Source organism: Microcaecilia unicolor, chromosome 3 (assembly GCF_901765095.1).
Source record: "Microcaecilia unicolor chromosome 3, aMicUni1.1, whole genome shotgun sequence".
NCBI lineage: Eukaryota > Metazoa > Chordata > Amphibia > Gymnophiona > Siphonopidae > Microcaecilia > Microcaecilia unicolor.
The window spans coordinates 164,126,468-164,148,696 of record NC_044033.1 but is presented as its reverse complement, the minus strand read 5'-3'; the positions used below and the strand labels follow the sequence as shown (position 1 = coordinate 164,148,696).

The following is a 22,229-nucleotide window of genomic DNA, read 5'->3' as shown; positions in this document are numbered from 1 at the left end:
AAACCCGTGTAAAGGCATGCTAAGCCCATTTCTTAGCACCCCTTAATAAAAGAGCCCATAATTTCTTAGTTTTTAATTGTGTATTTCATTCCATTATATTTTATGTTGCTGTTTACTTTTCTACATCATGCTGATTGGTTTCTGATTAAGGAGAGAATTAAGTTGTATACAGAAATAAATGAAATTCAGGCAGGAAGATTCTGTTTCCACAGGAGGTTTTCCTAATAATGTCGCTTTTTCCACGGCTTGAGGTCCCTGTTGCCTGCAACACATATCAGGTGATTCATGCTCTCATGCGGTGCTGTTATATCAAGCAAAAACGAGGAGCATTAAAGAGTGATATAGTTTTTTTTTTTAATTTAAAAAGCAAAACTGAAGCTTTTATTTATGAATATTTTTGAAAGGCCGGGGTTTGTTTGTTGATACATGTCTTCTCCTCACCCACAGATCAAGGTCCCCTGGGTTGATTCTTCATGCCAGGCTCCCACCAGTGGCTGGACACTATCCCGCTCACAAAAGTAATTCTTTGAAGAATTAGGAGGGTATTCTGAAGCCAGAGTTCTAACTCAAGGGCTGCAAAAGTTTCAGCTTTGTGCTTAGATCAGGCACATGCAAACATATGTGACAAATACTGTGAAAAGTCCTATTGTGTAAAAGTGGGATATCAAATTCCAATAATTAAAATTAATTAAATAAATACCAGACATGTTTGTGGCCTTTGAGTATAAGGACTAAGAACCATTGATATAAACCATTTTCAGACCACTTTTTTTCTTTTTGCTTTCACAGGAAATAAGATTCCCTTCCCTTTAGCATAATCAGGTCATTTTTCAAATGATTTACCCAACTAACTTCAGAAGTCAGCTGACCAGCTAGATCTGTCCACCCAAATTCACAGGATACAAAACTAGAGACAGTTCGAAAAAAGGGATGGTTCTGAAGGCCTTCTCAGAGGTGGATTTTTGCTTTTGCCACTCGGTGCTGAGTTTCAATTGCTAACCAGCTATATGTTGCCAGAGTAATTCCAGTTGCACACACAGCTGGCCTAAATGTAGTGGGGCATATTTTATTTGACTACATCTAGAAACATTTTGACAGGGCCCTGGGCCATGCCCCAACTCACCTGCAGGCCTCGTCAGGGGAGCAGGGTCAGGACCGTGGCCTTGCGGGGGGGCTTCCAGGGTTGGTTGGGCTACTAGCAGTGTGGCTTTTGGTACTCCTGAGTGCCGATCCTGCCCAGCCTCTCTCACCGACGGTGTGCCTAGGTGTGCACACATGCATCAGTGCGTCTTTTGAGAGTCCCACAGTGGGGAAACAGGCTGGGTGCTCCCAGTCGTCAACCCTCTGAGTCCATTTAAGGTGACAGGGACATGCCTCTGCCTTCGCAATGTGTCTCTTGAGTCTGCCTTGCCTTGCTTCGCCTCAGTTCCTGCCTTGGTTCCACCCTTGCCTCAGTTCTTGCCTCAGTTCCAGCCTTGCCTCCGCTCCTGCTGAGTCTACAATTCCAGTCCAGCTTTGACCCAGCTCCTGCCAAGTCTACAGTTCCAGTCCAGTCTTTCCTCAGTCCCTGTCAAACCATTAGTTTCAGTCAAGCCTTGTATTCAGTTCTTGCTGAGCCTTGTCCCTTTTTCAGTTTTTGTGCCTAGTTTTGGTGACTTGCCTGCCACCAGTTGAGGCTCGGTTAACCCTCAGGTTGGTCAGGCAACATCAACTCGGCTGCAGCACTGTTCTGTCCTCTGACAGCCTTTCCCTGATTGTAATGTGGCTCTGGGGTAGGTGTGACACTTTTTCTGTCATTCTCACTGCAGAGTCACATGTGCATTGCATTGTGGGGGGTGTAGGGGGTGTAGTTATCAGGCAACGTGACTTCACTAGCCTGTCTACATAGAACTGTTATATGATTGGTTATTCTGTTGCTAGTTGGCAGGCTCTGTTCCCATTGGTGGTTTTCCCCTTGTTCACTGGGTCAAAGTGTGCCCTCCCCTTTTCTGTTCCCTTTAGTCTGAGGTAGGCTCCATTTGTTAGACAGTACAGAAAACTTTCCTGCGTTACCCTCTGTTAGAGTATTTAGTTTTTACCTTGACTATATCTTGCTGAAAAAAGATATTGTACACCATTCAACCAGGTCTGAGCTAATGTTGTTCTTAGCAGGGCCGCCGAGAAGGGGGGACAGGGAGGACAAAAGTCCCCGGGCCCGGGCCTCCAGAGGGGGCCCAGCGCCACCACAGTCCGGCCCGCCCGCCCTCCGTCGCTCCCGGAACTAACCTTAAACGCCTCCTTTCACCACCTTTGCAGCAAGCAGCAGCAGGGCAGGCCACTCCTTCCTTCCGTGTCCCACCCTCGCCTGACATAACGTCCGTGAGGGCGGGGCACGGAAGGAAGGAGAGGTCTGCCCTGCTGCTGCTTGCTGAGAAGGTGGTGAAAGGAAGCGTTTAAGGTTAGTTCAGGGCCCGGCCCGGTAGCGGGTGGGTGGGCCCGGCGACCTCAGGTGGGGTGGCCCAGCGACGACGACGACGACCTCGACCTTGAGTGGGGGGGGGGGGGGGGGCCCGGGGGCGGCCTTGCTCTGGCTCTTGGCGGCCCTGGTTCTCAGTACCACGGAGACTCTTTGCCATTGGGGCAGAACCTCTACAGCTGACTGTGAGTAAACATTGTGTTAGTCAAATAAAGGACTTTCAGAGAGATAGAGTCTTCAGGTGTGAACTGGTGTATCGAGGTTATACGTCAGGATATAAGACTTAGAAGCTACAAGTCTTAGAGGCCTGAACAAGCCCAAGGGCTCACTTTTCCAGAACCGCACAGATTGCGAAGGCCATGAGCTCAGATGGGTCACCCGCATTACAGCTACTTCACCAGTACTTTTGTCACTGAGAGCATCCAGATCTACAGGTTCAACACTTCCCGCAGCCTTTGTGTTTATGGAGGCAACTGAACATTATTCCTCAATTCATGATAGTCTTGCTCATGTTGCAAAAGGCATGTATTAATTCATCCATCCTTAACCTGCAAAAAATCTTTTTAGAGAGGTGACAGAAATATGGGGTCCAGTATTCAAAGAATTTATGCATCTAACTTTGAGGGTTATGCTTCTAAATTGGCTTCTGTGAAAATGCACTAGGCTGCGTGCTTAACGTTATAGTCAACTGACTCTCCTGGTTCAGGAGCTCCCTGACTCGGTCCAAGATTTATTTGCTCACATGGATCACTACCAGTCACTGGCAACACAACAGGCTCCGGCTTCTAAATTGGCTTCTGTGAAAATGCACTAGGCTGCGTGCTTAACGTTATAGTCAACTGACTCTCCTGGTCCAGGAGCTCCCTGACTCGGTCCAAGATTTATTTGCTCACATGGATCACTACCAGTCACTGGCAACACAACAGGCTCCGGCTTCTAAATTGGCTTCTGTGAAAATGCACTAGGCTGCGTGCTTAACGTTATAGTCAACTGACTCTCCTGGTCCAGGAGCTCCCTGACTCGGTCCAAGATTTATTTGCTCACATGGATCACTACCAGTCACTGGCAACACAACAGGCTCCGGCTTCTAAATTGGCTTCTGTGAAAATGCACTAGGCTGCGTGCTTAACGTTATAGTCAACTGACTCTCCTGGTCCAGGAGCTCCCTGACTCGGTCCAAGATTTATTTGCTCACATGGATCACTACCAGTCACTGGCAACACAACAGGCTCCGGCTTCTAAATTGGCTTCTGTGAAAATGCACTAGGCTGCGTGCTTAACGTTATAGTCAACTGACTCTCCTGGTCCAGGAGCTCCCTGACTCGGTCCAAGATTTATTTGCTCACATGGATCACTACCAGTCACTGGCAACACAACAGGCTCCGGCTCCTCCAGGTCCACTGGCTGCTTCTTCAAAATGGCTGCTGAGACTTCAAGCATCAGTAAAATACTGGATAGCCTCCATCTCTCTACTGGACTGCTGCCTGCATATTATTATTGGTGAGTTATTAGGAATATATAAACTAAAGTTCCCTATGTTATGTGCTAATCTATGCTAAAATTAAGTTTTTATTAGTATTCAATTTTTGCTAGTATTTTTTTAATGTTATTAGTAGGTTCCCTTCCATTGTCCTAAGTAGACTGTATTTCTTAGAGCTAATTACTTACTGATAGAGATGCCTTAGTTAACTTTCTAGCCTCCCAGTTGGTTTAAGGGCCTATAAATCAGAAATCAGGCCAGGGCTGGGTGGGAGTCAGAGTGGGTAGGAGGGAATTAAAGTCTAAACTGAGGTTCCCTGTGACTATTAGCTGTGCCTTATACTGATACTATGGTAACTTTAAAATAGTCCCTTTAAATGCTAGGCGATGGAACTGTAACACCTCTTCAAAGTTATAAAAGCAATTCTATAAGCTGGCGTCTAAATTTAGGCACCAGCCATGTGCCTAGATTATAGAATATTAGAGCTTATGCATGTGATTAATGCCAATAATTGGCATTTAGCCCCCTAATTCTATAAACCTGCGCTCACAGTTTTACGTTAAGGGTCGGATTCAGTAAATGGTGCCCAAAGTAGATGCCAGAGAGATCTGTGTACCAAGCACCCTTTATAGAATAGCACTTTGCGCCAATTCCCATGCCCAACCTTGGGTACGAGGACTTATACCTGCAGAAACCTGGTGTAAATCCTGGCACACACACAACCCAGGAATTCTATAACACTGAGCCTAAATTTTTGGAATGTCTCTGACCCATCCATGCCCCTCCAATGGCCACACCCTCTTTTGTGCTGCAGGCAATGTGCTTTGGGCATGCAGCCTTACAGAGCAGTGCATATGCAGATGCATGCGTAAGTCCAAATTAGTGCCAATTAATACCAATAATTGATCATTAACAGCTTGTTAACTAATTTGCATGCACCTCTGCCCTGCATGCCCAAATCTGTGCAATCTGAGGGTTAATGCACAGTTGCATGTGCAAGTAATAGAACAGTGTCAGTTACACGCATAACTTAATTTAATAAATAGCTTCTAATTGGAGGTAATAAACAATTATTGGCTCTAATTGGTGTTATTTGGTGTCAGTTGATAGCAATTAGCAGTTATGCACAGAACTGCCTTTAGTTGGGATTTTACAAATTGTATGTGCAAATCGATAGTGTGCAGCTACAAGGGGGCGTGGACCTCAGGGTGGGGCTTGGGTGGGTCAGGGGTCTGCCTAGTGCTTATGCACTAAGGTTAAACACCTGACAGCAGTTACACATGAGCATTCAGCTAGCACAAGTACTCGTGCCTCAAGGGAGGCAAGCAACTTAGGATTTAGGCTACTATTCTACAATGACATTTACGTCTGTAATTGCCAATACAGAATTTGTGCTTGGCATCCTGGTGCCTAATTTTAGGGAACCTTTTAAGAAAACAAAAATGAGGATGTTATAATGCCTTTGTATCGCTCCATGGTGCGACCGCACCTCGAATATTGTGTTCAATTCTGGTCGCCACATCTCAAAAAAGATATAGTGGAATTAGAAAAGGTGCAGAGAAGGGCGACGAAAATGATAAAGGGGATGGGACGACTTCCCTATGTGGAAAGGCTAAAGCGGCTAGGGCTCTTCAGCTTGGAGAAAAGGCGGCTGAGGGGAGATATGATAGAGGTCTATAAAATAATGAGTGGAGTTGAACAGGTAGACGTGCAGCGTCTGCTCATGCTTTCCAAAAATACTAGGACTAGGGGGCATGCAATGAAGCTGCAATGTAATAAATTTAAAACAAATTAGAGAAAAATTTTCTTCACTCAACGTGTAATTAAACTCTGGAATTCGTTGCCAGAGAATGTGGTAAAGGCGGTTAGCTTAGTGGAGTTTAAAAAAGGTTTGGACAGCTTCCTAAAGGAAAAGTCCACAGACCGTTATTAAATGGACGTGGGGAAAATCCACTATTTCTGGGATCTTGCCAGGTATTTGTGACCTGGATTGGCCACTGTTGGAAACAGGAAGCTGGGCTCGATGGACCTTTGGTCTTTCCCAGTATGACAATACTTATGTACTTATGTAATTATCCCCTATTCCCCAGATTCTATATAGATTGCCCAAAGTTTGGTGTTAGAATTTGCAACTCTATTGCTTAATGGGAGATAACAAGCACTAATTAGGCACCCTCTATAGAATATAGCAATGGTTTCTCAAACTTTCTTGGTTCACGGAGCCCTTAGTGTTTAAATAATTTTTTCATGGTGCCCTAAGCCAGACATTTTATTTCCTCTTCGTCCCTCCTCCCCAGAGGTAGTGATGATGACGAAGGTGGTGTGGAATCCTACTTTACTGGCAGGGACACACAAGCCCTTCCAGCTGAAGTGGTCCGCTGTCTTTGCAGCATGCTTCAGCCGCCTACACTGGCACTCCCGTGTTGAACTGAGCTTGTGCAGGAATGTTGATGTCGCCGGCTGAAGCATGTCGCCAACTTCCTCAGGCAGCATGGAGCTCGGGGCTCAGGCAATTGACCGTTTCAGCTGGTAGGGCTTTGGCATTCCTGCCAGCCATTCCAGGGGTGCCACAATTTTGAAAGGGGTACTAAAATATGCCTCAGGTCCCCTATGAATTCACAGTGGCACCCTGGGATGCTGTGGTGCACAGTTTGGGAACTGCTGGAACACAGGCTTCGCATGGATCTTCCTGGCACCTAACTGTTGGCACTATGTACAGAATCTAGCCCTATGTGCATGCCAGGCGTTAGTCTGTAAGGAGTGTTCTTACATCATTTAGCATGCAGTTATAAGGGAGGAATACAAGTGTGCAGAGCATGGGTGCATCATGGGTGTATTGCTAAGCGATACAACTTATATAATATTGTCATGTGGGTGTGTCTAACTCTTGGCATGCCAACGCTGCTTTGTACTAGTATTCTATAACAGCTTAGGTGTACCCTTAAACCAATATAGATTTGGCACAAAGTGCACCCCATTGTCGTACCCACATCTTGGCGCCAATTTATTGAATTGCTACCTATGCTTATAAATTTCAGCTTGTCATTTATTTGCCTAGATCAGAGTTGCCAAAATGGGGGGGGGAGGGGCGGCAAGATTCCCCCATGCCTAGCCTCCAAGGGGTCCCGGCCTCCAAGGGTGGCCCAGCACCGGGGTCTGTCTCTCTCCGGCACCTGGAAAGCAACAAGGCAAAATCCAACGTGGAAAACAAACCAGCAGATCAGTATAATATCCAAAAAGACTTTATTGAGGATACCGTGTATGAAACAAATGCATTTGTTTCATACATGGTATCCTCAATAAAGTCTTTTTGGATATTATACTGATCTGCTGGTTTGTTCTCTCCGGCACCTGACAGAACCTTGGTGATCTTGTCCCAACAGGAGAAGAAAACTCCGGTGCCAGGCCCCCCTAGCCCTTTCAGCGCTGTTCTCTACCGTATTGCCTGCCTTGCAGTTGCTTTTCATTTCACATCACACATGCTGCACGAGGTGAGGGGAAAAGCAGCTGCAGGGCAGGCAATGTGGAAGAGAACAGCGTTAGAAGAAGGCTTATGCGAGCGGGGCTTGGGGACCCCCACCAACCAAGGTATTTGGAGTTGAGGTGGGGGCAGGGAGGTGGGGGCAAAATGTACCCTCCCACTTTGGGTTCCGGCTCCCCCAAGTTTTGTGGTCTATGTGGCGGTCGGGGGGGGGGGGGGCAGCAGCAGCGGCCCTGCCCCTGGCCTGTCTCAGTCTCTCTGCGGCCCTGGCCTAGATTTATGAGGCCAAAGTATGAGCCCAGTGCTGAAACTCAGTGTTAAGCTCCTAACGTTTCCCTCACCCACTCTTTATGTTCCTAAATCTAGGAGATTAGTACAATTTTGAATATAACGTTACGCACTCAGCCTAGTAAATTTTCACAGAAGCCAATTTAGAAGCATAACCCAAAATGTCAGGAGCATAAATTCTTTGAATATTGGGCCCCATATTTCTGTTGCCTCTCTAAAAAGATTTTCTGCAGGTTAAGAAGGATGGATGGATGGATTAATATATGCCTTTTAGCACACGAGCAAAACTATCAGGAATTGAGGAATAATGTTCAGTTGCTTCCCTAGACACAAAGGTTGCAGGAAGTCTTGTACTTGTAGATCTGGATGCTCTCAGTGACAAAAGTACTGGTGGACTGTGTATGCCCTTTTTCTGCAGGCGGAGGAGAGAGGAAACACGGTGTGCACCAGATTTCAGTATTCCATTCTGCATGTGCACTTGTATTTCCTAACCTAAACACAGCTCCAGGAGTGTCCCTTTTTAATGTGTCTAGAATGACTTTCTTTGAGAACCTCATACTTACTTGTTAGCAGTCTGAAGTGGACAATTTTTCAGACAGGTCAATTTACCCAGGCAAATCTCTTTGAAAATACAGAGACTGCACATTGGTCTCAGTCTTTTCTGTCACAGCAGGCAATTTGTGTCATTCTATTTAGAACACGTATTTCCATGTATTTTCCTTTTTTAGAGAAGCTCAGTATAAGCGTTGACGTTTTCCAAAAGAACTTACTATTTGGTTAGCCCAGAGGGGTTGTCTCTCAGGCAATGCAAGCCAGACAGACAGACAGAGGAAGCAGGCTTCAGCAGCAGTTTCCCCACAATTCCATACTATGGAATCATTTCTGGATCCATAGGAGCCAACTTTTCAAAATTCTTGGGGGTGCTAAGCCCAGTGGAAATAGCCCTTCCTTGGACACCTACAAGGAATTTTCTCAATATTGGGAGAGGTTCTCTGCATTCCTCTTGCTTTGTAAAACATTTCATTAAACCATGCGCCGAGCTGTACATTCATTCAAACAGCAAATGCAAAATGGTGCAGGCTGTGAGCCAGCGTCAGAAGCACTGGGAAATTAAACTGAACTAGGTTTTTGACTTGGGCTTACATTTTCTGTTCAATGCAGAAAGCAGTGAACACCGCTCACATATGCAAGATCCTGGAGAAAAAACATTTTTGTGATATGAGTTTAACTGTGCTTGAATTTGGACCTCATCGATACTAACCTCCGGATTCTATAAATGGCACCCAAAGTTGTGCATGCAAATCTGGGCGTATGCCCGATTTGCGTGTGCAATTTAATTGCGTAACAAGTCAATTAGTACCAATAGTTGGGTTATTCAATTATTGGTGCTAATCGGCAACAATTTGGATTAGTGCACATGGTACACGCTATTCTATAAAGATGCGCAGGCACATTTTTTACTGTGTAACTGAAAAGGGGCATGGGAGGGCCGGGGATGTTCATTAAAAATGCACGTGGTATTACAGAATTTGGGGTTTCATGCCTAATTTATGCATGAGGATTTACACCAGGTTTCAGTAGGTTTAAATCCTCACACACACAGTTGGGCGTGGATCCCGGTGCTACGTGCTATTCTGTAAACAGCACCCAACTCAGAGCGCCATTGATAGAACAGAGCTCAGCGCACATTTTTCTCGGCACCCAAATCTGAGTGCCACTTACTGAATCTAGTACTAAGGGTGTAATGTTATATGTGGCTGCATAAGGAGGGCACATATACTTTTCTATGTAAGCATCTGCTAATAGTCACTGAAAAAGTATATACATACTTTAATGACAATTCCAGAAGAAATGTCAATGTTTGTTTCCTTTGGCAAACAAAAACAAATAGGATTTCATTTGCCAAAGACAGGTTTGCAAACAACAGTCCCCCTCCTGCCCCATGATACTACCTTCCTGGTGGTCTAGCAGGCGGGTGGCCCTATCTCCCCGGTGATCCAAGGGTCCCCTCTCTGCCTTGGGGCTACCTTCCTGGTCTAGTGGAGTACATTGGGCCAGGAGCAATGCTGATCCACTCCTGCCCATTGCTGCAGCTGCATCCAATATGGCAGCCATGACCTTTCTCTATAGACTGGCAGTTGGCATTGCTCCTGCCCCAATGGACCCTGCTAGACCACCAGGAAGGTAGGTCTTGAGGGGGAGGGGAGGCCTTGGATGGGGGGGGATACGAGGAGAGCCAGAAATTTTTAATTTTATGTTGTCTCTCGTGACAACACACAGGGAGGGAGACCCCTGAAAAAAATTTCCTCTAAAAGACATAAAACATAAAATTGTCTGGCTGCTCCTCCTTAGTACTTACCTATCTGTAGAGCACTTTACCATACATACATTTTCAGAGTTAATTTAGACACATACATGTACACGTTCAACAGTCCACGTGCACATGCAAAAACCACACTCAGCTGTATCCCCAAGAATGTGCACAGAATATTACCAGCATTTCAGGAGAGCTATTTTATAAATTCTATTTCTGCTTTATTTCCAGAAAATCACCCTCTACATGTTTAGAGTACATTAAGCAAAGGTATTTCCTTCTATAAGTAAAACAATATTTTTAGTCACAGAATTCCCTGTGCTGTTTTACAACATGAACAATTTGGACCTCATTGTTCAAAGGCATGCCCATCGGTGGGGGCATGACAAAGGAAGGGTAACATTGGTAGTTTTGAATGATCAAAATGACATATGTTGTTTTTTGACAGAAACATTTCCTTCAGGAAACGTGTTAAGGGTTAATAGCCAAAGTAAAACTACCTGTATAATTTTGTTTTGACAATGATACAAACTCTTTGGTGAACAGTGCCCACCGATTTTGTAACAAGGTAGATTTATTTATTTATTTGTTACATTTGTATCCCACATTTTTCCACCTATTTGCAGGCTCAATGTGGCTTACATATAGGGTTACCATATGGCTCCAGAAAAAGGAGGATGGATTGAGCCAGCCGGGTTTTACTTCCATTGCTTTCAATGGAAAGCAATGTACTGTAAAGGCATTCGCCAAGTCCGGTAGAGGAACAGATAGCTTATCATTGCCCTTTCCCCATCAAAGGTGTCCTGCACTAATTTCTGACAATATTTGATAAGACTTTAATTTAGTTCCTGCATTAGTGTGAATGGTTCCACTAAAAATATATCATTCCTTTGATAGTGCAGATCAGTTACCTACTAGTTCCAACCACTAGGTGGCAGCAAAGTGCATTACAGCTGAGAAAATGCATGCCCCTTTTTAATTTCCTTGCTATTAGGAATGTGTAAGGGAATCAGGATGCACTCAAACTGGGCAGATTTCAGCCTGGCTCAAGTTTGACAGAATACATGGAACTGGATTTTAAAAGCCCTGCTAAGTGAGTAAGATATCTGGCTAATTTGAACCAGCTATCCGTATATGAATATTCAGGTGAACCTAGCTGGCTAGGTTTTCAGTTGAATATTGACCTACATCTGACAGTCAAAGTTTTTCTACCTGGAACACAAAAAAATAAAATAAAAACAAGCATTACTTAGCTAAGTCTTCTCAAAAGAAATGCTTGCCATTCCCTCCCCAGTGTCAAAATATGAACACTCCTTTCAATAGCCTGGTGGTGGGGAGGGGGGGGGGGGGAGAAAATGATGGATGCCACAGGGTGGGTGGGGGGGGGGGGGGAAGGTGAGAAGGATAGAAATGCTGGATACCACTGATGGGGGTATCCAGCTGGACATGAGGGGAGGGAGTAGATAAGGAGGCAGGTGATGGAGATGCTGGTCTATGGAGGGGTTGGGATGGGAAGGGAAGATGCTAGATATGATTGGGGTGGGGGAGGGGCCTCATGAGGAGGCAAATGGCTGAAGGTTCACTTAGAGTGTCAGATACCTTTGAACTAGCCCTACCCCCGTACGCCCCATGTCAACAAAGGGAATGCAATATTCCCTCATTTAACTATATATGACCATCTCTGGGAAAAGGAGACTAAAGTCTTCAGAAACAAAAAATAAGATTTTAATGAATTATATTAGAACAAACAATTTGTAATGCAACAGTATAAACCCCATCCTTTTATGTGAAAAAAAAAACTAAAAAAGCTACAGAAATTCAAACATGTAACTTTCTCAGGCTGCTTATAGACCAATCACATGAAAAACCGAGTATTCTCAGCATTTTGGATCCTTTACTTTAGATACCTTTTCCCCAGTGGTGTAGCTAGGACCGAATGGGCCCTGGGTGGAAAAATTAAGATAAGCCCCTAATAACATCTCTCCCAAAGTGGAGAGGACTGAGGGGTAGGGGGAGGCAGGAATCCCTTCAGAGCTCCAGTAAACAAACCTTGTAAACAGACCTGTATAGAATACTTGTCACAGTAAATCCAAATAAAATAAGAGAAAAAGGAACCAAAATGCAAGATATCAGAGATACACATTTCTGAAAGCTGACATATGATGATTAATAAATTCAGAAAAAAATGTTATTTTCTACCTTTGTTGCCTGAGCATTGCTTTCATCTCAGTGTCTCTTTTCTGCCTTTCTGTTTTTTCTTTTCCAGGATCTCTTGGTCTTTTGACATTTTTTGTCTCTCTATAAACATCAACCATCTTTCCTCTACATCCCTATCTGTCCTGTCCAATGTCTCCCCTCTGTGTTCCTGTCCCTATCCTCCTTCCATGGTTATTATTCCCCTCTTTATCTCTATTCCTCCCTTTGTGTTCAGCAATGCAAATGTGTTCCTATCCCTATGCTCCCTCCATGCCAGCATCTCTTCTTTATCCCTGTCCCTCCCCATGTCCAAATTCTCCCCTATCTGTTCCCTTACTCCTGCACTCCCCACCCCTTACCCTCTCCTCTACCCTGTAGTCCGACATCTCTCTCCCTCCCCTCCACATGCCTCTCCTCCTCTCTCTTTCTCTTCCCTCTGCTTCCTCTTACACCCCCAGCCCAGCCATCTCTCCCCTTCCCCTTTGCTCCAGTTCTGTCTCTCTCTTCCCTCTATTTCCCCCTCCCCAGGCCCAATATTTCTTCCCCTTCTTTGCTCCAGGTCTCTCTCTTTTTCCCTCCACCTAGGTCCATCATCTCTCCTCCTCCCCTCTCTCTTGCTCCGACTCTCTCTCTCTCTCTTCTGTTACCCTCCCCCTAAGTCCATTATCTCTCCCCTACTCTCCTTGCAGATACAGCACCTCTCTTGCCTCTCTCCTCGCCCTCTGTGTTTCCAGCACCCCTTCAACACCACCACCCCCACCGGTCCTCCAGACATGTGGCAGTCATCACCCATAGGACCACATCCCACCCATAGGAAACTGCAACAGAGAGGTGGGATGTGGTAAAGGGAAGGCCCTGGCAGGACCAGCCTGCGGGCAGTCTGTGTTCTGAGCTGCTTTGCTAATGACCACCACATGTCTAGGGGACCGGCGGTTTTTGGGGGGGAGAGTGCTAGAGAAGTGCTGGAACAGAGGAAGGGAAGGACAAGATGATGATACTAAATATACTAAAGTATATTGCTCGTTATTCCACTACCTTGCCTTACTATTATCATGTTACCCAAGATCATTAAGCAATACTAAATGTATATTTTCTTATAGATTTCCACTATTCACAATATAATGTAAGCCACATTGAGCCTGCAAAGAGGTGGGAAAATGTGGGGTACAAATGCAATAAATAATTAAATAAAAATGATGGACTTGCACAGAGGTGGAGGGTTCAGCTGCAAGTGGCTCCTACCATTGGATGGCCCTGAGCATTATGCCGGGCATGCTCAATGGTAGCTACATCCCTACTTTTCTCAAAGAGGGTTAAAACACCTTTTATTAATGTAATCCATTGATTTGTCATGTCTTATTCATTTTATAATAATTAAGTATTTATATAACTGGCACGTGTTACACGTTCAAACAATCAGATTTCTTGCATTTGCATAATTTCAAAGCCTGTCAATATTCAGCCAGCGGTGGTGAACATTTTTCTGCCTGCTGTCGCCATTATTTCCAGATATTCAATGCTGGGCCCTTCAGTAACAGACTGGACTGATGGCTACTAGAAAGGGTTTTTAAAAAATTTTTATTTGGCACCTTGCTGGTGGAATGCACTTCCTTTGATGATTCATATGGAGAAAGCTGTGAAGCGCCTTAAGCGGTTGCTTAAAGCTCATTATTTTGTTTTAGCGTTGATGTCTCTCTTCCCAAGGGCTAACTGGTGTTGAGCTCTAGGTGTTTATTGTAGTATTGATATATGCTTGTATGATTGTGTTTTTCTATTATTTATTGTCATTCTATTTTGATGGTTTTTATATTATTTTAAGATTGTACACTGTTGTGATCTTTTTTATTCAAAAAAGCTAGTAGTAGTAAATTTAATAAATTGTAACTGTCTCAAAGTTTTGGTATAAAATGCCTTTCCTCGCCATTTTATTAATCATTTGTGACCTGTCCCTTATTCCTATCACCTAGGTGCATCAGCAGTACATAAAATAGCTTTTAAGAGCCAGAGTCCCTTCATGTTATTTTTAATTTACTTTTCTTCTCAGAACTGGGAGGAAATCCTTACTGAATAGGGCTAAATCTGTGAACGAGAGCAACATACCTCCAACGCACATCCCTTGGTTATCCCCACGTAATCGGTGCTACTCAATAAGTTGTATGGGGTTCGTGAAACTTCAATATCTTTCAGGCATCCTGTATATTTCTTTAAATTCACTTCAGGTCTATAAAAGAAAGACATAAAGCAAAGCTTGTGAATTTTTTAAGAATGATTCACAGGGATTTTGTTTTCACTGTGGGGATAATCATAGAAACATACGTATCGATATTTAAATCTCAAACTTGTTTTGAAGTTTACCTCCTTGACCGTATTTATGTTTATATTTGGTCATTTTACTATTGTTATGTTGTTAGCAAATTTGTAAGTTTTATGTTAAACTGTACTTGCTATATACCGCCTTGGGTGAATCTCCTCATAAAGGCGGTTAATAAATCTCAATATATAAATATCACAGGGGTAATTTTATAAAAGCATGTTAGCACATATATGACAATATACACATGTAAAATAAAACCTCTTATAGAATTACTTTAATTATTTAATTATTAGGATTTATTTACTGCCTTTTTGAAGGAATTCACTCAAAGCAGTGCATAGTAAGAATAAATCAAACATGTGCAATAGGCAATTACAGCAGTAAAAATATTCAAATAACAAGGAGTGGCCTAGTGGTTAGAGCCACTGGTCTTGCAATCCAGAGGTGGCCAGTTCAAATCCCACTGCTGCTGCTTGTGATCTTGGGCAAGTCACTCAACCCTCCATTGCCTCAGGTAAAAACATAGATTGTGTGCCCTCCTGGGACAAAGAAATATCCAGAGTACCTGAACGTAAGTCACCTTGTGAGCAAAATCTAAATAAATAAATACAAAGCATGGCATAGTATACTACTTACTATCCACCTTATAATTGAAAGAGAAAAACGCCTAGATTTCGACCCAAATCGGGAGATAGACGTTTATCTCACAAAAACGAATAAATCGGTATAATGGAAAGCCGATTTTGGACGTTTTCAACTGCACTCCATTGCGGAAGCGTACAAAGTTGACAGGGGCGTGTCGGAGGCATGGCGAAGGTGGAACTGGGGCGTGGTTTATCGGCCGAGGAGAGATGGGCGCCTTTCGCCGATAATGGAAAAAAAGTATGCGTTTGTAGCTAGAATTTAGGGCACTTTTCCTGGACCCTGTTTTTTCATGAATAAGGCCCCAAAAGGTGCCCTAAATGACCAGATTACCACCAGAGGGAATCGGGGATGACCTCCCCTGACTCCCCCAGTGGTCACTAACCCCCTCCCACCACAAAAAATGATGTTTCACAATTTTTTATTTTCACCCTCAAATGTCATACTCACCTCTCCCTGGCAGCAGTATGCAGGTCCCTGGAGCAGTTGTTAGGGGGTGTAGTGGACTTCAGGCAGGTGGACCCAGGCCCATCCCCCCTACCTGTTACAATTGTGCTGCTTAATGCTTAGTCGTCCAACCCCCCCAAACCCACTGTACCCACATGTAGGTGCCCCCTTCACCCCTTAGGGCTATAGTAATGGTGTAGACTTGTGGGCAGTGGGTTTTGAGGGGGATTTGGGGGGCTCAACACACATGAGAAGGGTGCTATGCACCTGGGAGCTCTTTTACCTTTTTTTTGTTTTTGTAAAAGTGCCCCCTAGAGTGCCCGGTTGGTGTCCTGGCATGTGAGGGGGACCAGTGCACTACAACTCCTGGCCCCTCCCACGAACAAATGCCTTGGATTTATTCGTTTTTGAGCTGGGCACTTTCATTTTCCATTATCACTGAAAAACAAAAATGCCCAGCTCACAAATTGTCGAATAAAACATGGACGTCTATTTTTTTCGAAAATATGGTTCGGTCCGCCCCTTCACGGACCCGTTCTCAGAGATAAACGCCCATGGAGATAGACGTTTTCGTTCAATTATGCCCCTCCACGTCAACACAATACATAATAGAACATGTTAATTGACAGTGAAGGGTATAAGCAAAGATGGAACATATAGATAGGTAAGAGAGTAAGAAGAGTTAGAAAATACGGTGACTAATTTAAAGAAAGTTGCACAAGAGGTTAGAGAGATGATTAACATATAGGGGGTCTTTTACTAAAGCTTAGCTCAAGTTATTTGCAGCAGGGTCCATAGGAATAAAATGGGTCCTGCTGCAGATAACTCGAGCTTAGCTTTAGTAAATTTAGTGAATTTTTTTTCTGCACAGGTGAACCTTTGTGATGATACTCCACGGACTGGCACTTTGCTTTTGGCTCATAATGAAGAGTCCATGTTTCATTAGTTGTCATGATCTTGTGAAAAAATTCTTCACCTTCATTCTCATAGCCTGACATCAGTACCGGGTAAAACAGTGGAAGCTATTACAAAGAATAAAATGACAGAACACACAAATAAACATAGTTTAATGGGACAGAGTCAGCATAGATTCAGCCAAGGGAAGTCTTGCCTCACCATTCTCCTTCATTTGTTTGAAGGCATGAATAAACATGTTTATTCAAGCTGATGTAGTGTATGTAGATTTTCAGAAAGCTCTTGACAAAGTTCCTGGTGAAACACTCCTGAGAAAATTAGAGTCTTGGGATAGGAGGCAATGTTCTGTTGTAGATAAGGAGTTGATTACTGGACAGAAAACAGAGGGTAGGATCAAATAGCCATTTCTCTCAATGGAGGAGGGAGAATAGTGGAGTGCCGTGGACCGGTGCTATTTAACATATTTATAAATGATCTGGAAATTGGAACAACAAAACTATTCAAGGTTGTTAAAACATATGCGGACTGTGAAACATTGCAGGAAGACCTTAGGAAATTGGAAGACTGGGCATCCAAGTGTCAGATGAAATTTAATGTGTAGAAATGCAAAGTGATACACACTGGGAAGAATAACCCAAATCATAGTTACCTGATGCTAGGGTCCATCTTTGGTGGTCAGTACACAAGTAAAAGATCTAGGTGTCATCATAGACAATACGCTGAAATCTCTTGCCTGGTGTGCAGCGGCAGCCAAAAAGGCAAAGAGGATGCTAGGAATTATTAGGAAAGGGATGATAAATAAGACCAAGAATGCTATAATGCCTTTGTATCGCTCCATGGTGTGACCACACCTTGAGTACTGCATTCAGTTCTGGTCACCATATCTCAAAAAAGATATAGCGGAATCATAAAAGATTCAAATAGTAACCAAAATGATAAAGGGGATAGAAATGTTCTCATATGAGGAAAAGCTAAAGAGGTTAGGGCTCTTCAGCTTGGAAAAGAGGTGGCACAGGGGAGATATGATTGAGGTCTACAATATCTTGAGTGGTACAGAACATGTAAAAGTGAATCAAGTTTTTACTCTTTCAAACAATACAAAGAATAGGGGACACTTAATGAAGTTACATGGAAGTACTTGGAAAAACAAATAGGAGGAAATGTTTTTTCACTCAATGAATAGATAAGCTCTGGAACTTGTTTCCAGAGGATGGGGTAACAGTGGTTAGCATATCTGGGTTTAAAGGAGGTTTGGACAAGTTCATGGAGGAAAAGTCCGTAGTCTGTTATAGAGACAGACACTGGGAGGCAACTGCTTGCCCTGGGATTGGTGCTGTTTGGATTTCTGCCTGCCAGGTACTTTTGCCCTGGATTGGCCATTGTTGAAAGTAGGATACAGGGCTAAATGGACCATTGGTCTGACCCAGTATAGCTATTTTTATGTTCTTATCAGGAGATCAATTGCTGACAGATTTCAAGTCTCAAAGCTTTCATTTCTGTAGTCAGCATGCAAGGAACTCATCATGCACAAAGCTTTTGATATCCAAGAATATCAATAATGAAACCCACACATTCCTGTATGGAAGCAATTTCAATTTTGATCATGCAAGTCAGCCCTTCCAAGACCAGTCTTCATATTTTTTAACCCAGTGAAGCATTGTACTTACATCAACACAGTCATCACCATAAACAACCTGCATGCAATGGTAAATTTGTGCGTACAAATCCAAATTGTTGCCAATTATCACCAATAATTGGGTACTAACAATTCTTGGTGTTAATTGACATTACTGGTGCTAATTGGCAACAATTTGGATTTGTACGCCCATCTTGCTAAGCACTATTCTATAAAGACCTGCAACTCAAAAGAGGGTGGGGTCACGGGCAAGCCAGGGGCTTTCACTAAAGATGCGCAGAGTATTACTGAATACTGGGGAGACGTGCTTAATTTATGCATCAGGATTTACAGCAGGTTTAAGTTGCTGTAAATCCTTGTACATAGAAATCGGCTCTAAGTGCTATTCTTTAAATGGCGTGGAACTCAGAGTGTTGTTTATAGAATAGCACTCCTTGCGGATTTCAATTACTGAATTTAGTCCTATATGTCAAATGTAAGCATTTTCCCACTAATTCTATACAAAGTCATCAAAAATTGCATGTGTAAATTTGGGTGCATGCCCAACTTGCGCACGCAATTTAACTGAATAAAGAGCTAATTAGCACCAATAACTGGCTTTTTAACAAGCAATTACTGGCACAAATTAGATTTAATTGGCATTTATGCATGTAAATTTAGGCACGAGATCTGTGTCTAAAATTTACACATGATCTAAAAAGGGGGAGTGCAGAAATGGGAGGGTCATGGATGTAACAGGGGTGTTCTTACAATTAACACGCGTTGTTATAGAACAGAGATATGCACCTAATATAGGTGTGTACATTTGCACCAGGTTTCAGTTGGTGCAAATGGATGCGCCTAAAGTTAGGCATGATTCCCAGGTGTAAGTGCTATTTTATAAACTGCACCTAACTGTAAGCGCGGCTTATAGAATAGAATTTTTCTGGCGCACATTGTGTTGGTGCCATATATAGAATGTAGCCCTTTATCAATAAGCAGCATCATAGTGTATATGATATATATATATATATATATATACAGTGGTGGAAATAAGTATTTGATCCCTTGCTGATTTTGTAAGTTTGCCCACTGACAAAGACATGAGCAGCCCATAATTGAAGGGTAGGTTATTGGTAACAGTGAGAGATAGCACATCACAAATTAAATCCGGAAAATCACATTGTGGAAAGTATATGAATTTATTTGCATTCTGCAGAGGGAAATAAGTATTTAATCCCTCTGGCAAACAAGACCTAATACTTGGTGGCAAAACCCTTGTTGGCAAGCACAGCGGTCAGATGTCTTCTGTAGTTGATGATGAGGTTTGCACACATGTCAGGAGGAATTTTGGTCCACTCCTCTTTGCAGATCATCTCTAAATCATTAAGAGTTCTGGGCTGTCGCTTGGCAACTCGCAGCTTCAGCTCCCTCCATAAGTTTTCAATGGGATTAAGGTCTGGTGACTGGCTAGGCCACTCCATGACCCTAATGTGCTTCTTCCTGAGCCACTCCTTTGTTGCCTTGGCTGTATGTTTTGGGTCATTGTCGTGCTGGAAGACCCAGCCACGACCCATTTTTAAGGCCCTGGCGGAGGGAAGGAGGTTGTCACTCAGAATTGTACGGTACATGGCCCCATCCATTCTCCCATTGATGCGGTGAAGTAGTCCTGTGCCCTTAGCAGAGAAACACCCCCAAAACATAACATTTCCACCTCCATGCTTGACAGTGGGGACGGTGTTCTTTGGGTCATAGGCAGCATTTCTCTTCCTCCAAACACGGCGAGTTGAGTTCATGCCAAAGAGCTCAATTTTTGTCTCATCTGACCACAGCACCTTCTCCCAATCACTCTCGGCATCATCCAGGTGTTCACTGGCAAACTTCAGACGGGCCGTCACATGTGCCTTCCGGAGCAGGGGGACCTTGCGGGCACTGCAGGATTGCAATCCGTTATGTCGTAATGTGTTACCAATGGTTTTCGTGGTGACAGTGGTCCCAGCTGCCTTGAGATCATTGACAAGTTCCCCCCTTGTAGTTGTAGGCTGATTTCTAACCTTCCTCATGATCAAGGATACCCCACGAGGTGAGATTTTGCGTGGAGCCCCAGATCTTTGTCGATTGACAGTCATTTTGTACTTCTTCCATTTTCTTACTATGGCACCAACAGTTGTCTCCTTCTCGCCCAGCGTCTTACAGATGGTTTTGTAGCCCATTCCAGCCTTGTGCAGGTGTATGATCTTGTCCCTGACATCCTTAGACAGCTCCTTGCTCTTGGCCATTTTGTAGAGGTTAGAGTCTGACTGATTCACTGAGTCTGTGGACAGGTGTCTTTCATACAGGTGACCATTGCCGACAGCTGTCTGTCATGCAGGTAACGAGTTGATTTGGAGCATCTACCTGGTCTGTAGGGGCCAGATCTCTTACTGGTTGGTGGGGGATCAAATACTTATTTCCCTCTGCAGAATGCAAATAAATTCATATACTTTCCACAATGTGATTTTCCGGATTTAATTTGTGATGTGCTATCTCTCACTGTTACCAATAACCTACCCTTCAATTATGGGCTGCTCATGTCTTTGTCAGTGGGCAAACTTACAAAATCAGCAAGGGATCAAATACTTATTTCCACCACTGTATATATATACTAGGAGGAACTATGTACTGTTGGCTTGAAGGATTCACATATTTTAAGCATAAGACTGAGGAGAGTGTGACTATTTGACCATACACAGCACAGCTGACTTCCATAAAGGAGAAAGGGGTCAATTCTTGCAGTTGTACTGTGCTTCCTCACGGTATTAAAAAGGTATATATCATTCAACTTTCAGCATTTGCAATAACCACTGATATGGAGGTAATGGTGGTGAGGATTTTCATAGCACAAACATGAGTTATCTTTCTCATACACAGCAAATAGGCTATTGTACACTGTTCTATACTAAATCAAAGAGAATTTCTTTTTCTTTAAAGACATTTTCCTCTGCACTGACTACCTATAGCGTACATCTGTATAATCAAATAAACGGGACAAGAACTCAAGTCTGCTATAGGTTGGTTGGAAAATAGGGCCCCAACCCACAACATAAGAATGCATCACTTTCTATCATGGAGCAGCAATTTAAGGGCATTTTTATTATATCAGCCAACAATGGTGGGGGCTCTTATTTTCTTTCCCCCATTGTTTCTGATAGCTGTCATAAAAGCAGTGACCTATTTAAAAAATGGGCACAAAATATTTCTCCAAGGATTTAAGAAAATTGCAGCCACTGTGTTCACAGGAAACAGAAAGTCTTGATGGGTAGAGAAGGACACCTTTCATTATCAGCGGACACTGTGTCTTGACAGACTGTAGGCAGAGTACAAAATTTTTTTCTTTGTCACGTATGCTTGATAAAAATTGTTTACTCAAAATTGCATGCACTTTTCACTACAAATTGTATTTTGTCAAGCTAATGCAATTTTAAACAACATGCCTACACTAGAATGAGAGAAGATAAGGAAAAGAAAGAATCCCCTAGGGACAGGGCAAAAATAATTATAACATCTACTTAAATGGCAATTCGCATGATAGAGGACTTTATGGCCCTTTAATTGCCCATCATCTAAGTTGGATGTTTGCAGCTGAAGGTGAGGGTATCTAGCCAGGACAGGGGTAATCATTCTGGTGACAGAGCCCTCTAGCAAGAAAAACATTGTTTTTAGAGAATGAAGTTTGAAAAAAGAGATTCTATAAACCCAGTAACATTTAATTCACTTAAACCTTTCTCTCAAGTTCCACTGCAGCTGTGAAGTTCCATTAGGCTTCTCTGGTTGCATCCAGCAGTGGATGTTGTCATGAGTTTTCCATTTTCTAATCATCATCATGTCATGACAGGGGGTGATAGGGTAACCTTTTTATATCAGTCCTCATGCCAAGCATCACAATGAGGTAAGTGCAGGGTTGTTATACATGCACAAGGGGAATAAAGTATAAAAATGAATTATTCACATTTGCAATATAATCTAGCACTGGGTAGTTGAAGAAGCCAGACTGACCAGAGTGCTAACGACTGGGCTGCATGTACAATGCATGTACATGAGTT

General features: G+C 43.3%; 1 protein-coding gene across 1 annotated transcript in view; it reads right to left on the bottom strand.

The window, feature by feature from the left end:
- LAMA2 (laminin subunit alpha 2) overlaps positions 1–22,229 on the bottom strand; it is a 1,107,608-nt gene that overhangs the window by 82,425 nt on the left and 1,002,954 nt on the right. Inside the window, exon 55 of the mRNA XM_030196530.1 lies at positions 14,315–14,435. Within this exon, the coding sequence (XP_030052390.1) occupies positions 14,315–14,435 (121 nt within the window). The remainder of the gene's footprint in view (positions 1–14,314; positions 14,436–22,229) is intronic.